Source organism: Falco peregrinus, chromosome 12 (assembly GCF_023634155.1).
Source record: "Falco peregrinus isolate bFalPer1 chromosome 12, bFalPer1.pri, whole genome shotgun sequence".
NCBI classification, from domain to species: Eukaryota; Metazoa; Chordata; class Aves; order Falconiformes; family Falconidae; genus Falco; species Falco peregrinus.
The window spans coordinates 10283102-10297909 of record NC_073732.1 but is presented as its reverse complement, the minus strand read 5'-3'; the positions used below and the strand labels follow the sequence as shown (position 1 = coordinate 10297909).

Sequence of the window (14808 nt, the reverse complement as noted above, 5' to 3'; positions counted from 1 at the left end):
AGCCTTTAATAGCGTTTAACTTTGGAAGTAATCAGCTATGAACAGGAAGTGTTTTTGTGGCAAAGCTTTTGCAGCTAAGTGGTTGAACATAACTAATTCTCAGAAAGGAAGTGCTTTGTAGTTTTTAAAACAAGTTTAAATATAACAATACACAAGATTTTCCACGTCCCACTTCTATACCTGCAAATAAACCTGCGATATTCTTTGGCAAAGTCTGCAAATGTGACAACCCAATGCTACATGATTGCTTTGTTTTGCACAGCTGTGTTTCTTTGAAATGGTTTCTTGTTGAGAAGGAGGGTGGGGGAGTATATCACAGGCACAACAGTGGGCTTGAGTTACATCTCTTGTTCCACTTGTCTTTTTAACAAGTTGTATAAGGGAAGGGAGGCACAGTGACCTGATTTAAGGCTGTCTTGGTCAGTGCGTTGATGCCAGTTGACAAGAAGCATTGTATTAGATAAAAAAACTTGACTTACTATATGTCTTAATTTCCAGTATTGGGTTTTTTAGTTACCTTCTGCGTAATATGGGGGGTACACAAATTTTGTTGTGGGCAAGCAGAAGCACTGCAGCTTAGTTGCCGTCCCAACAGGGTCAGTACGAGGTATGGGGTGCATCAAATGTCTCTTTCCTGTGGCCTCTCTCTCTGCCTTAGTTTGAAACCACAGCTGATCTTCAGCAGTGGTGATATCATCGAAGGATGGACAGTGGCTGCTGCTGCTGGTGGCAGGACCCCAGCCCTGGGAAGAACTCCATAGGATGGACCTCAGGGCCACCCATGGGTTTTCAGCTGTACTCAGGGATTGCGTCTTCTTGGGACCACTTAAAAAAAGGGACTTCACATGTTGCATGTATGTAAAGTAAAAATAACAAAGCGTGTTCCAGATACTGTGGGTACTGTTGGAAAGCCCCTAAGCAACCAAGGATTCAGACATCTTCACTATTACTAAATGTGGCCTGAAAATTCATACTTCTCTGTCTGCTGCCTCTTTCACTCATAGTCTAAATGATTGTGTAAATCTTTACTGCACACAGGCTTTGGTAATACAGCTGGGTAGAGCCGAGGAGCCTGCATTTAGGAAACTGCGCTTAGTTTGTCAGAATAACAGGAATTCTTTTGATTTGTGGTGTTTGTAAGGCACCATCATTACCTGTGGGAGCCAAAATGTTTTAATCACATTGTATCCTAAGCTAACCAGATGAAACAGAAAAAGTTCGGGGAATCCCATGATGTTCGCATCTGCCTGAATGATACGTGCCTTTCTTTAACAATTACTCATATGGGAAGTGATGGGGGGGAATCAGCATGGTCTGTGCAAGCTTTAAGGCAAAATGCATAATAATATCCAGGCAATTGTCATGTAGAGTTTGGGTGTTTCCAATTTGTAGAGAAAAACCATCACTTTTTAGTCTGAGACTGGGGACTGGGAGGATATCCTCCAGGGGCACAGTAGATACTGCATGGTGCCTCACGGTATTGAGTAAGTAGTGGTTCTTCATATTAAACCAGTCCTATGCCATAGGTCTTCCTCTGGAAATCATGTGCCTTTCTGTAATGGAAGAGAAAGTGAGCTTGGGAAACCAGATGTGTCTTGGGTTTAGTCCTTTGTTGTCTTGAGCGGCAGAGTTACTCCGTTGTAATTGAGAGCCTAATTTGGTCTTGTAGGGTTTGGTTTTGTTTATTTTCCCCTCTTATGGCAGTGAAAATGAGTGGACCAGACCTGTGGATTACTTCAAAATACCCCAACGCTCCCTCTCCTGTGACTTCTGCAAAGTGACTGCCATGCTAACCTCAGCACGGAGGCCCTGGGTCACACAGTGGAGCACTGCTGGTGGCCCTGGCCCCTCGTTAGCCTGGTGGGAACTAAGGCAAGCTTGGCTCCTTGTGGAAACCTTCTAGAAATCCACTTCTCTGTGTGGTTTCCTACTGTGTGGCCTGAAAAGCCAGCTCACTTAGGAGCTGCCTTCAAAAAAAATAGCCTAACTTGGGCAGCATCTGCTGAGTTTGAAAGGAGGTTGCAGGAAGCGTCAGGAGTCCCTTGTCAGTCCTGCTCTGCTGCCTGCGCCCACGGGTGGGAATGCCGGGCTGAGAAGCTGCTGCCTAGTTCCACTTGCTTTCCAACCATTGAGCTGTCCTGGCAGTCCTTTTGCAACTTATTGGGAGGACTCTTTGCTCCTCTCTTTTCCTTCCAAAAGAGTCAAAGCTTTTGGTTCTGTTTCCACATTCCTGGCTGAAAAGGCATGAGGTGCAGAAGGGGAGGAGACAAGTAACGCTGTTGGATTTGGTGTATGTTTCTGGGACAAGATGTAAGGAAGGCTTGATGACATTTTTATCAGAAATCTCAGACACTGAAACAAGTTTGCTTGGAACAACTTTGTTCCCAGAAATCTATTCAAACATTGCTCTTGCTTGTAATAAATGCTTTAGCTGATAGCATTGAATAGCATGTGTGGGCAGGAGCTGGGTTGTAGTTGTTGGTATGTATGTGTATTGGCTGCATGACAAATTGAAAAATGCAAGCCATAACAATAAGGTTCTTAACCTCTTCATGAGGCAAAACTGCTGTTCTGTCAGTCTAACTTGCTTTTTTTTTTTTTTTTTTTTTTTGTCAGACAGACACAATTTCTCTGGAAATCAGGACGCTGTATCCTTCCGTACCTGAAGATGCAGAACAAAAAGCAGAAAATTTATTTGTTAAAGAGGTAAATATCTAGTGCGTGTATCCTTTAATTTTAAATAAAACCAAGGGTTTGGAGGAGGCATGCTATGATTATAATGAACATCATCTTTCTTTTAGTATTGTTTAGGTGATCTGAATCACCTAAATTTGAATATCGGAGGCTGGAAGGAATGGGAGGGTTAACAGCATATCTGCAGATGCATATTCTAGGATGTTTGTTTCTAGAAAAACTACAAATAGACTGAATCATCCTCTTATTTTGCTGTTTGCCAGCTGCATTCCCTGTCACTGCTGGTTCACTGATATTGATGCTGGCATTTTTACATGCATGCGAATCATTGGTCATCTGAATGCGCTTTGCACTTTGAAAATGTTGTTATCTTTCCAAAGAAGATAACTATCTGACATTGTTTTAGGCTGTTAGAGTTATTACAAGGTATGTGTCTTATTTGGAGGTATATATTATAGCTGTCTGAGGAGTGGTTGCACTGTGAAGGGTGTGTAAGGGTTTGTATTTATTGTCAGTATTTAGAGTCTGTTCTACCTTCATAGTAGAAAGTCAAGCAAAGTTCTTTCATGGTGGTTAGAGCCCAAGCAGGAGTGATTAATTGCTCTACATCAAGAAAACCCTATAGTATTTTTTCATACCTGATGTCAGATTGTGGAAGATTGCTCTTCCTGCTACCTCAGGGATATTTCAGGTTGTCAGTGGTTTTATCACTCTGAAGGACACTGGAGGTGCTGGCTCTGCTGTGCAAAGGAATTTACTTTAGATGGCTCCCTGAAGCTTCCCCATCTCTCATTAGAGATCTAAAGTGTAGCTCATCATTTGCATTAACAGAACAGATTTATGAAACCAAGTTTTCAGCCAGCTTCAATAAGGGATTTAGTTCCAAGCACTTATAATTAGCCTGTAATATGTGTTCCCCGACTTTTTTTTCAGATTGGGATTTTTCACACCTGGCTTCCTGGTTTGAACGAGTATGGGCTATTTCATATGCACTGTAACTGCAAGATAATTTGTGGAGGAAAAGTCAGTTGCAGACAAACACAGGGATTTAAAAAAAAAATAATCCAAGATTAGGCAGAAATGTAGCTGTTGAACTGTATGCAGCATGATATTTTACAGGCAGGCCCTATTTCAGCAGGTCTAGAAAGCACAGTAACGACTTACTGCCAGTTCAAATTCCCTGAACTTTTTGCCATCTTAATCTGACAGTAAGGTTAAAAGATAACATAGTTTATGGAATTGTCGTACCCTCACAGAAACATTGCCACCCTTTCAGCACTTTGGGGTCTGCTTTTTATTTTAAGGTTCCACAAGTTGCAAGGCCAGCACTATGCTCATGGCTTTATAGAGAAAGTGGCGGGTCTAAAAATGGAACATTATACACAGTGTCTGGGAATCATTACAGCTGAGTGCTCCAAGGGGATGCTAATGACAACCTGGTAAAATATATATTGAACACATCTATTAGCTTTCTCTGCAGTACCAGTGAGCCAAGGGGAGGCAGAGAGAGTAGCAGAGCAGTGGAAAAAACCAGTACTACAGAACTTAGCATGTGCATGGAATAGTAGCAGGATAAGACCCTCTTTTAAAGTAGTAATGCATATGTTCCACTCTGCCACAAAGCCAAAATCTATATATAAAATAAATCAAGCTCCAGGAAGAGGATGGTTTCTGGTCCAAAATTAAGTAAAACTGAGCTTGGTATGCTGTGATGATCTGTGATTGTAGTCCACTGCAGTAATTGCACGAACCTGTACTGACCCAGTAGCAGTCTGTTGAGCTCCAGGCTGGTGTTCAGCAATTCTGGATACATGTCCAAGAGTGGAGTTTGTGACCTTCACTTCTTCTTTTGAGCTGTGAAAAAACCAACACTTTACTCAATGAATGACTCTTCTTGTTCTTCAAATGCACTATGATATCATGAACAGAGAAAGCATCCATCTTGTACTTACTCTATCTTTTGGTCAACTGGACTTGTTACAACGCAGGATCAAATGCCTCATTGCTGGTCAGACTGTTGGGGAAGCTACAGAAAGGCAACGTACAGCTTCATCTTGCTGAAAACATTTTGGTGTTCCCCATAAGCGGTAATGGCTGTCTCTGACTAGTAGCACGTATTACACTCAGTAGTTTAGCAAGATGCAACACAAAGCCAGGTGCAAGTCAGATAACTACAACTGAAGGGTCTGCTGTTGAAGGTGAAATAATTTTCTTCATATGGTGCAGCGTGAGGAAATGGTACTGGAACTATTGCAAGAGCTCAGATCCATGATCTCCTGTCTCATCCTTCTGGACATTTGGTGGTGTTCAGATGGTCTTGTTTATAAGGTACTGATAGGCCATTTAAAAGGGTTTCAGAAGTCTGTGATAATGCCTTAAAACCCTGTCTGTCTTCTCCTCGGCATTTGTTTCCTACTGGTGATGGTGCAAAGGCTTGACTTCCACCTCTGGCTCTTTCATTGCTAGAGTCCTCCAAGGGTTAGTATTTTTCCCCCAGCCCTTACCAAAATCCATGCGTGTGACAGCCTGGGGATTTGATCACAGTCCTTTTGCTCAAGTAATCCTAAACAATACTTACAGGCACGCCAGGATGACTTGATTGCCTGTGCAGTATCGGTTTATGGATGCAAAAGAGCTGACAAGCCAGATGAAAAAAGATGCAGCTGATGTTGCTGAGGAAAGCTTTCAGTAAGGGCAGCATTTGATGCTGTCCAGCTGTAGTGGAAGGTTTATGCCTCTAATTGTCTGATTCGGTTCTCTTACTACTGCTTTCAGATTACTCAGTAACCAAAAACTTTCATTGTTGGTAATGTTCAGATATTATGGTAATGGATGAGGCAGAAGAATTTACTTTAAAGAAAATGTCTAACCTTCTCCTTTCTGCTGAAACTTTAAAATGAAAATTTTAAAAAAATAAAATTGAGGTGATGAATAAATAGTCTTTTGATAACTAAATGTTTCCTGTAGGATGCAAAGAGGATATTTTGCATTTTATGATTGATTACTTTCTAAACCCTTTATTAATTTATACCTAATTATTAGGTATATTCTAAAGGTAATATTTTGTGAATCGATCATTCCTATACCTCTAGTTGTCTTAGCATATTTTCCATGTTGATTTTTCCACCTTAACTTTTCTTAGGCAAGAGGAGATTGAGTAACTAAATTAGGTTCCAAGAAAAAAGAATTTCCAGAAACTTTTAAAGCCAGAATAAAATGGTCTTCAGTGCTTATTTTTTCTAAGTATTCCTGACTTCCTTGAATTCTGTACTGTACCATGCTGTTTCCTCCCAAATTCTGAATTTTCTGGTTCCTCACAGTGTCTGCTGCATGTATTTATGCTAGTCAGCATTGTCCTCATGGTCCATAATTTTGACAAATAGAAACATTCACTCCACAAGAACCAAAATAAGATTTTTCCTTTCAGACAGTGAAAACATTCCTAATATCACCTTTCCCAACTGTGTATTCCTGAACATGCAGATGAAATGGCAATCCTTGGGATTTTTTCCCCCGTTTAATTCAGAAGTAGAAGGGGATAGTGCATTTTGCAATTCAAAGTTAGATTTAGTTTGAGGAATTTAAGCTAATTGCAACATATTTAATCTCATATTGGTTTACGTCAGGTCAGTATTTTCAAAAGTATGCATGCATATATGCACACACATATGCTATTTGTGAGTGTGTATCTATATGAATGAAATTTTAGATATATATGGAAAAAAAATCCAGAAAGTAAAGAAATATTAGCAGTCAACTGTCCTTCCTTAAATGAATTTAAGCCAGATGCATCTGCCATTTTTGGAAGGATCTACTTGGCTATGTTTTTGGGAATCATGTTTGCAGAGGCGCTGACCCTGTGGATGGAGGGGTGTGCTGGGGGCTGGGCACGGGCAGGAGGAGGATGGAGCAGCTTACTGCAGAAGCTTCCCTGGGTCATGCAGTATAATTGTGGAAAATAGGTCCAGAGGAGCCTTTGAGGAGCTGTCTCATCCCTCCCTCCCAGATAGACTGGGTACCTCCTGACCCATCCTTGTTGCTTTAGGGGCCTGATCCCGCAGCGGTGGCTGCCGGAGGAAGGGCTCCTTTGGTGACTTGCTGGGTGCTGGATCAGCTCATGAGTGCTGCCACTGCTGGGCTCATCCGTATTCTAGCACAGATGGCAGAGTTCACACTGCATTCTTCCAATCCTATTGCTACTATCGTCCTGCTGTGCACTTCTTGCTGGTCACTGAGGTGGGTGGCCTACTGCCATGGAGATGGGCTGGTTTGGGGCTGGTTGGTACCAGTTAAAGTCAGGCCAGTCTCCTTCAGAAACCTGCTGTCACTCTTGAGCTGTGTTTGAGCACACTTGTAGCTTTAAAAGTCATTGTAGAGCCAATTGCTTCTTTCAAACCATGGACGTCTAGGCAGTTGTCATCTTAGCAACCTGCTGGAAAAAGCCTGGGACCAGAGGGCAGTTATTAATGGCATGTGTGACCTGATTGTGTCCCGCCTGTGACATCTGCCATCAGCCAGCACAGCAAGTAAGGCAGTCTGAGGTGAGCTCAGAACGGAGTGCGCTAAGGGCGCTCTGCACACACAGCACTGCTTCGACCTGTTCAGTGACTCTATAGCTCATGTCAAATTTTGGTGGTTTAACTGATGGAAATGACAGAGACGAGGACAATGAAGGAATGACTTTGCTGGGCAGAGCTGTTGAAAGTGAGCTTCCCTGCACCCCCGCCTTGGCTCCTTTTCATTTGTGGGTGTCGTTGTAGTCCTCACAGTTCATCCTCAGAGCAGTAGGGACCAAGCTGGGTGGAAAGCACTACAACGAAATAAAATAACAGTGTAAGAATAATAAATTTTCATTTGATGGTTGATGTCGTTCATTTTGTCTGCTATGGTGTAGTATTCATGTGGATGCCTCCTAACTTTCTTGCCTTGGTTTTCTACGTACAAAAGTTGGAGTTGTCACTTGTAGTAAGTTTTTAGAGCCCTCACCATTCATCTGAGATTTTTTTTTATTATTTGGGATTTTGCAGATTGTGTCTACAGGATCTATAAGTAATTATTAAATATGAGTTTTATTAATCATAATGTTATGTTGCACAGCTTTCTGTGTAACTCCTGAAAGTGGTTGTGTGTCCATACAGTTGATTTCTGAAGCTTTTTTATTTTCAGGCTAAGCTGTGTTGCTCTTGCGTATTTCAAAGTCAAATTAAAAAAGAAAATCCTCTTGATAAATATCACAAAGAAGGTTTTATTATTGCTCATTACAGTGTAGATTTCCCCAACTTCAAAATCTAAAGTGCTTTCAGTACTTTAAAGAACCTGTAGTGTCGGGACAGTGGCGTAAGTTATTAAGGGACGGTGGGTCTTTTGATAGCACAAGTAAATACTTTTTAAGAATGTTTTAATAGTATGTTTGAATGTTTTGATTTGTTACGCTGCCATGTCACTGGACTTTACTATGTGTTTGAACCGTGTTATTTGGAAGCAGCTTTGAGAGTCCCAAAATGAAGGTCCCAGTTGCTAAAAGCTAGTTGTGACGCTGCTGTGCTTGTCACAGGTGTAAGGGAGCAGGGGTGGGCCTGGGGTGGAGGGCAGTATTTCAAGCCAGGGTGGTCATACTGCCTTCCACCTTCCCAAATCCCTGCACTCTGCCTTTGGTTGTTGCAGCAGAGGTCACAGGAGGGAGAAGCGGTGGGGAAGGCTTTATGAGCAGTGCCATGCATGTCCCCATCATGGGGCAGAGCACAAAGCCATCGCTGCAGCTTCCCCTGTAGCGCTGTGGCCACATCCACCTCTGGAAGGTCTTTGCTTTATGTTTCCAAGCTTTTGCATGGGTTTGTCCTTCTCTGTGCAACATCTCCCGTTTTCCATCTCAGAAATAGGTGCTCTTCAAGGGTGAGTGAGGTGGTAAGGCTGCTCAGTGCGTGAAGTTTCTCTGCAAGAAGCCCAGTTGTTCCACTAATTACTTTTGCCATATGTGCATCTGTATTTCTGAAGACCATGTCCCTAGCACTATCTTAGGGTATCGGTAGGGGAGTTGCTTTCAAATGTTTCAAGATGTTTGCTTCATCTATGTTTCTCTCACTTCCCATTCTCTTTTCTTCCCTTCCCCTCCTCCCCGCCCCTCCCCCTCCCAAAAAAAAAAGAAAAAAAAAAGGTTAATTTGCATTGCAGGGTAAATATTTTTAATTGCATCTTTCACTGTGGTAGCCATCATGCTGTCATCGCCAGAACTAGAGCTAAGAAGTTACAGGTGGAAAAAGCTTGCAGGATTGTCTGTGTGTCTAAGGAAAAATTAGGCCAGTGGACAGAAAAAAAACAGAAAATGACCTGAATTTGATAGGGCCCTTGGGAATGGGCTGTGCAGCCTGCCTGATCAACAGTGCAGTAGGAAAGTTCATGCAAAACGTATGCCAACCCTCCCACGTCCCAAAGCTTCCATTTCTCTGTCTATATTTTTCCTCCTCCACAGTCCACTTGAGTTCAACAGCCCCTGCGCTGGTGCCTCCGCTCTTTGCCAGGAACAGTAGGATCCAGCTCTGGTCTCTTGATGAAATCTCTGCCTCTAGAAAGTTTTTTTTCTTTTTCCTCAAATCAGGTTCTCGCAGGTATTTTTCCTCATTGCTAAAATTAGATTTCCAGTAGTAATTTCCAGTTTAAAAAGAAATAAAAATAATTGGAAGTCAGTACAGTCAGCAGAATTATGTGATTTTTAGTTGGGATATTCTGAAGATAAAATACTAAAACATTTTTGGTTTTGGGGTTTTTTTTATTTCAGCTAGATCTAGTTTACAATGTGTAGCCGCAGCAAGCTAGTTCAAGACCAGCATTAGCTGCTGCACTGAATTGGCTTGCCTTTTGTGAGTTTACTGAATGATGCTTGAATGTGTTGCTTGTCCCTTTTGATTTTTATTTTGATTAGCTTTTTCTTGGAGGAACACAATAAACCTTTATAGTTATAAGCTAAAATGCTGTGGTCCATTCTATAGGTTATTCACAAGTCTTTTTTTTTTTTTTTAACACATCAGCCTATAATGTTTGCAATAAAAGCTCGCGTTGAGAATTCTCTGTGGGCTTTAATTGCATCTGTTAAGTAGAATACTTAGTAATGACAGTACCACAGGGGAAAAGTGGTCCTTTCTGTAGAAGGTTCAGTTGGTTTACATTTGCCAAGTAGAAAGCGAGTGAAGTGTGAATCGGAGGGTCTGTGCTCACCCTCACAACACTCAATGAACGAGCTTTTCATGGGCTCATGCAGAACAGCATGCCTTGCTCTTGCAGAGGATTCTTCTGGCTCAGGTGACTATCAGATAGCTTTAGTTAAAACTTTGATCACACAAATACAAGGGTGACCAAGTCTTTTTGTGAAGATTCACAAAACAGGATATTTTTTGGTAGAGTCAGGGGTTTTTTTCTCTATTCAAAGGGAAAATGGAAACAACATTGTAGTGGTGCAGGAACGTGATTGTGTGGGGAAGGCTCTGGACCTGACACTGCAAGGTGCAGAGTTAGTAAGTTGTAATGCTATATTGCTCTGTTTGCTCTCAAAGAATATGTGAAAATTTTGTAATGTCTGATGGTCACACTTTATTCTGCATCCTGTAAGATAATGAAGTTTATGTCAAACCAGAAAGTAGATGCTAGATCCACATGCAATGTGTTTACTGCAGACTGCCTTTGGCTGTGCTGAACTGCTCTGTTCAGTATCAGGGTGGGAGAGAGCTGCCTATAAATGCGTGTCCGCTTCCTTGCCACCTCTTCCATACTTCAAAGCAAATAAAGTTGTCACAGAAGACTGTGACGACACCCAAGATGGCTTCTTAAATTGATTTTTGGCTACGCAGTGTGTATGTTTTACGTGATTGTTAAGCTAGTGCTGAGTAATTTAGAAAGCAACACCTTTAAGTTTTCAGCCCATCTCAATTTTTGTTGCAGCAGCCTGATAATTCTCTCTGCCCCTCTGAGGCAGAGACTGCTGTGCAATCAATGACTCCCACGGGAGCTCCAGAAGAGGTTAGCAGGGAAGAGAAGGAATACCCCCAGTCAGAGTACTAATTTATCCTGTCCCCTTGTTGACTTTTCTTCTACTTTCTCTGAGTAGCTTTTGGTATTTAACTCTCTCTGATACATCCTTTATTCCATGGAAATTTTTCTCCTGGAGTCTCATCCTTCTCATGCCTTTCTGTGAGACTGTCCTTCCTGTTCACATCTCAGATTCATTTTGCCACTGCTGCTTCTTTCTCTGCTCTAGATTCTACCATTTTCCTTCCTGATGTGCCTCCCTTCCCCTGTGGTCTTAGGCAGCATCTTCTGCTGCTAGGTTTTAGGCTTGATCTTTCTTTTTTCCTGTCCATCTCACATGGACTGGTGTGAATGTTCAGGTGGAGTGTGGAGAGAAAATAATACAGTATGGGGTAAATTCTTCAGCATACTGTACATTAACATTTTACACTCTGTAGCTAGAATCACTAGAAGTCCTGATCTTGTAGATGCGTACCTTATCAGTAACTACATATTCCATGCAACTTGTTGCATTCAAAAATGTTGTGTTGTATTTAACTGCACTGACAAAAGTTCTGCATCGAGTAAATCATAGTTATTCTAGTCTATCTGAAAGCATAGCCAAGCCCTTCAGTATAGCCTTTGCTCAGGTCTGGTTCCCTTATTTAAGGGAGATAGATATATTAAGAACAATTTCAAAAGATGAATGCAAAGCCGGCAAGATTTTTTTTTAGAAAATAAAAACTAGGAGGAGGTTGTAAGGGGTGACTAAGCAAATTCAGTGTGAAAGGGAGAACAAGGCTGGTGAGAAATGATAACCCTATTCATTTATTTCTGAATGTTGTTAAGAGGTTAAAGATGAATCCTTACCAGCAGAACAAGCAGTAGGGGGCTTATGCTGCAGCATAGGGGAATAAAGGGAGTAGGGCAAATGTATTTACAATTATGACTTGGGTAATGAAACTGGATACAAACAAAAAATGTATAATTAATGTCCATAGAGAAAGTCAGGGCTAAACTAGGTAGTGTCTTTAGAGGCAGTGGTGATATAATTTAATCATGCTTTCTACAAAGTAGATGAGAATCGGTAAAGCATGTTAAATTGCTGTGAGCCCCCTGCTCCATCTTGTATGATTCGGTGCATTTGATTTAAAAGGGAAATTGTGCTTCAAAATACGGAAACATAGGACACTGACTTTCCTTTAAAAACTGTGCACCCAGCTATAAAAGAGATTGTTCTCTAGCAAAAACGACTCCTTCAGATCTTTCCTAGTTCTCTAGCCTTCTTGAGTCTAAACAGTTGTAGTAATTCTACTGTTTGTATTTTTTCTCTTTAGGCTTGTAAATATTACAGTTCCCAGTGGCATGTTGTGAACTACAAATATGAACAGTATTCAGAAGACTTTCGACACTTACCACAGTAAGATCTATCATAAGTTCTTCTTTTTTTATTTTTTTCCTATTAGGTTTGTGTCATTTTGCTGAGCTTTGTCCATATTTTCACTTCCTTTTGTCTTACATGCTCTGCTTGTTTTACCATATTTATAGTGCCTTGCATTTTTAAAAAGGCGAAGAAAAGGTCCTTCAGCAAAAGTTCAAGACTCTGCAGAATTCACTAGTATCAACAAACTCTGTTAGTGCTGATTCAAATCCTTAGAAACGTATTTGCGCATTCAAAGCACAGTTGATACAGGAAAGCTGGCTTTCTGTTTTCCTTAATAATGCATAAATGTCACTCACCTTTAAGTGGGTTGAATCCTCCTTTTAGTTACCCTGTGTAACAGAGGAGTAGGATTTCACTTAGCGCTTTGTAGCTGCACTGTACAGAAGAACTGGGAGCAATGTGTACAGCATGCGCTGGTGCAGCACGGGTGATAAAAGGCTACAGAAAATGTGCAGGTTTCTGGGTAAGCAGGCATCCCTTCTGTGCTTGGAGGCAGTATCTTAAAATCAGTGTAAAGGTGCTGGGAGAAGGAGGAACAAGTTGCTTGACTTGAGTGGAAAGAAATTAAGAATTCGGTGCTTGTTCCTTCACGTGTGAATTTTTACCCATACTCCTGTTTCTGGCAGGTTTGTATCCTGTGCCCTGAGGACTGTTTTAGTGAGTGGTTAATAAAATCACTGAATGCCCAAACAAGCTGTGCTACCATCTCCTTTCCTGGGATTCAAGGCATTAAAATCTTGACACTGGATGGAAAAGGTTGTTATGTGCACATAAGACAGGAATGGGTGCTCCAGGCTTGGGCTGGATGGAAACTAGTACTAACTAAACATACCACTGTAGGAATTGATAAACTGATTATTGTGGTCCCTTTAGATGTTGTGTTCAGAAGATTTTGTGCTGCAAGCCTTCCCTCAGATCTGCACTGTCTCTTGTATGTTGGTATTTTTATGAACAGTGAATATGGTAGTGCAAAAAGCTGTTAAGAGCAGTTTTGCTAATCGAAGTTATAAGCACACCTTTTTTTTTTTTTTAAGTACCTAGTGTACTGATATAGCATATGAATTTATTTAGTGCTCAAGAAAAATGTTTGCAGCACAGCAGTTTTCCATTTAACCTTAAGCATCTTAACTCATGAAATATGCATTTGACAGATGTGGTTGCATTACTCTGCACAAAAGTATATTTTAGCTGATTACATGCATCCTCTTCTGCAAAGGTTATTTTAATGTGGTGCTTAATATGATTTGCTTTCATGAGTTCCTGCTCCAGGGTTGTTGTGGTGTCTCACATCTTACTGTTTTTTTTACCCCCTCACACAGAGGATTATAACAAAACGAGGTCTTGTTTTGTCTTGTATCACAGCATAGTACTTGAGAATGGTTTGGATGCAGCACTGATTAATGTTTCAGAAGCAGAGTTATAATAAGCAGGAGTGTTTGTATTTTGTTTGCTGGAAGTTGTCATGGCTTTTGACCTTAACATACCTTAAACAGAGCTAGTTTGGAGTCCACCTCATTTCATGCCATTTACAGCCTCTTCAATGTCAGTGGACCTTGTTTTTCCCATGCATATTACAAAGTTTAGTGTTTTAAACTAGATCTCCTCATTAAAAATAAAGTGGCTTGATATGTCATAGTTTTGTATCTCACTGTTGATAGCTCTGGATGTCAGGTTTCCACAGGTTTTTGTTCCATTCGTTCAAAACTGCTGTTGCACTATCAGAAATTCGAGCGTATTGTTGTATCAATTCCTTTATAGGAAGTTGTTGTATTGGGGAAGATTGGATGGGTGTTCAGCATCTAGCTTTGCATCATGGGAAAGGAACATAATTTACAATACCAGAACTAACTGTGGCTAAGGTACTTCTGTTCACTGAGGTGCTGAACCTTCCCATGGGCTTTCCCATTTAGAAACACCCAAACTGGGGCTAGCAGCAATGCTGAAGGACTCCATACTTGTTTGTACGTGAGGGCACGCTGTGCTGTTTCACACAGCCATACAGCACGTCAGGTAACGGCTGCATGCTGTAGCAGGTTTCTATCAGATACTGAAATTACTCTTTCTGCACGCTGACCCGTTCTGAGTGGGAGGCAGCTGCAGTGCGCTGCTGGCCACCTGGGGCAGGCAGTGAGGGCTCAACGTGTCCGTAGTGCAACTCCACTGAGTAGTGCTGTGGCAGCGGGGAAGAGCTGAATGACATGTGCACGACAACATTACCAAAACATTTAGCAATTGGTTTAGTTTTTCTTTGAGTGTGTTCCTCCTTTGAGGTTTTTCTCAGGTCTTTCGACCCCTTAAATTCCTCTCTGTGAGCTCTCGCTACCTCTTTTTACACCAGTTTTTTATTCTTTGTGCTGGTGTGTTCTTGCTTCTTGAGCAAGTGTAAGGGTGGAGGAAGAACAGCGGTTGCTTCGTGTGTGCAGTGGTGACAGTATGTCTGGGAACAGAAAGAGTCATGAGCAAAGTTTTTGTTGTTGCCTATAGAAAACCTGGAACATCGGTAGATCTTTCAGGTCTGATCCCTTGGAATTCTGCATCTTCATATGGGTCTGAAGAGTCAGTAGGCAGAAAAAAGAGGGTATACAAACAGGGTCATATCCTTACCACACTTTACCTGCCTGCCCTAAAACGATGATGAGCATGCCCAACAGGATTCCTACCCAAGGAAGAGA

General features: G+C 41.5%; 1 protein-coding gene across 11 annotated transcripts in view; it reads left to right on the top strand.

The window, feature by feature from the left end:
• DOCK10 (dedicator of cytokinesis 10) overlaps positions 1 to 14808 on the top strand; it is a 162611-nt gene that overhangs the window by 67017 nt on the left and 80786 nt on the right. For all 11 annotated transcript variants that reach the window (XM_055816762.1, XM_055816761.1, XM_055816764.1 and 8 more), the window contains 2 exons: positions 2617 to 2706; positions 12030 to 12112. In XM_055816762.1, coding sequence (XP_055672737.1) covers positions 2617 to 2706; positions 12030 to 12112 — 173 coding nt within the window. The remainder of the gene's footprint in view (positions 1 to 2616; positions 2707 to 12029; positions 12113 to 14808) is intronic.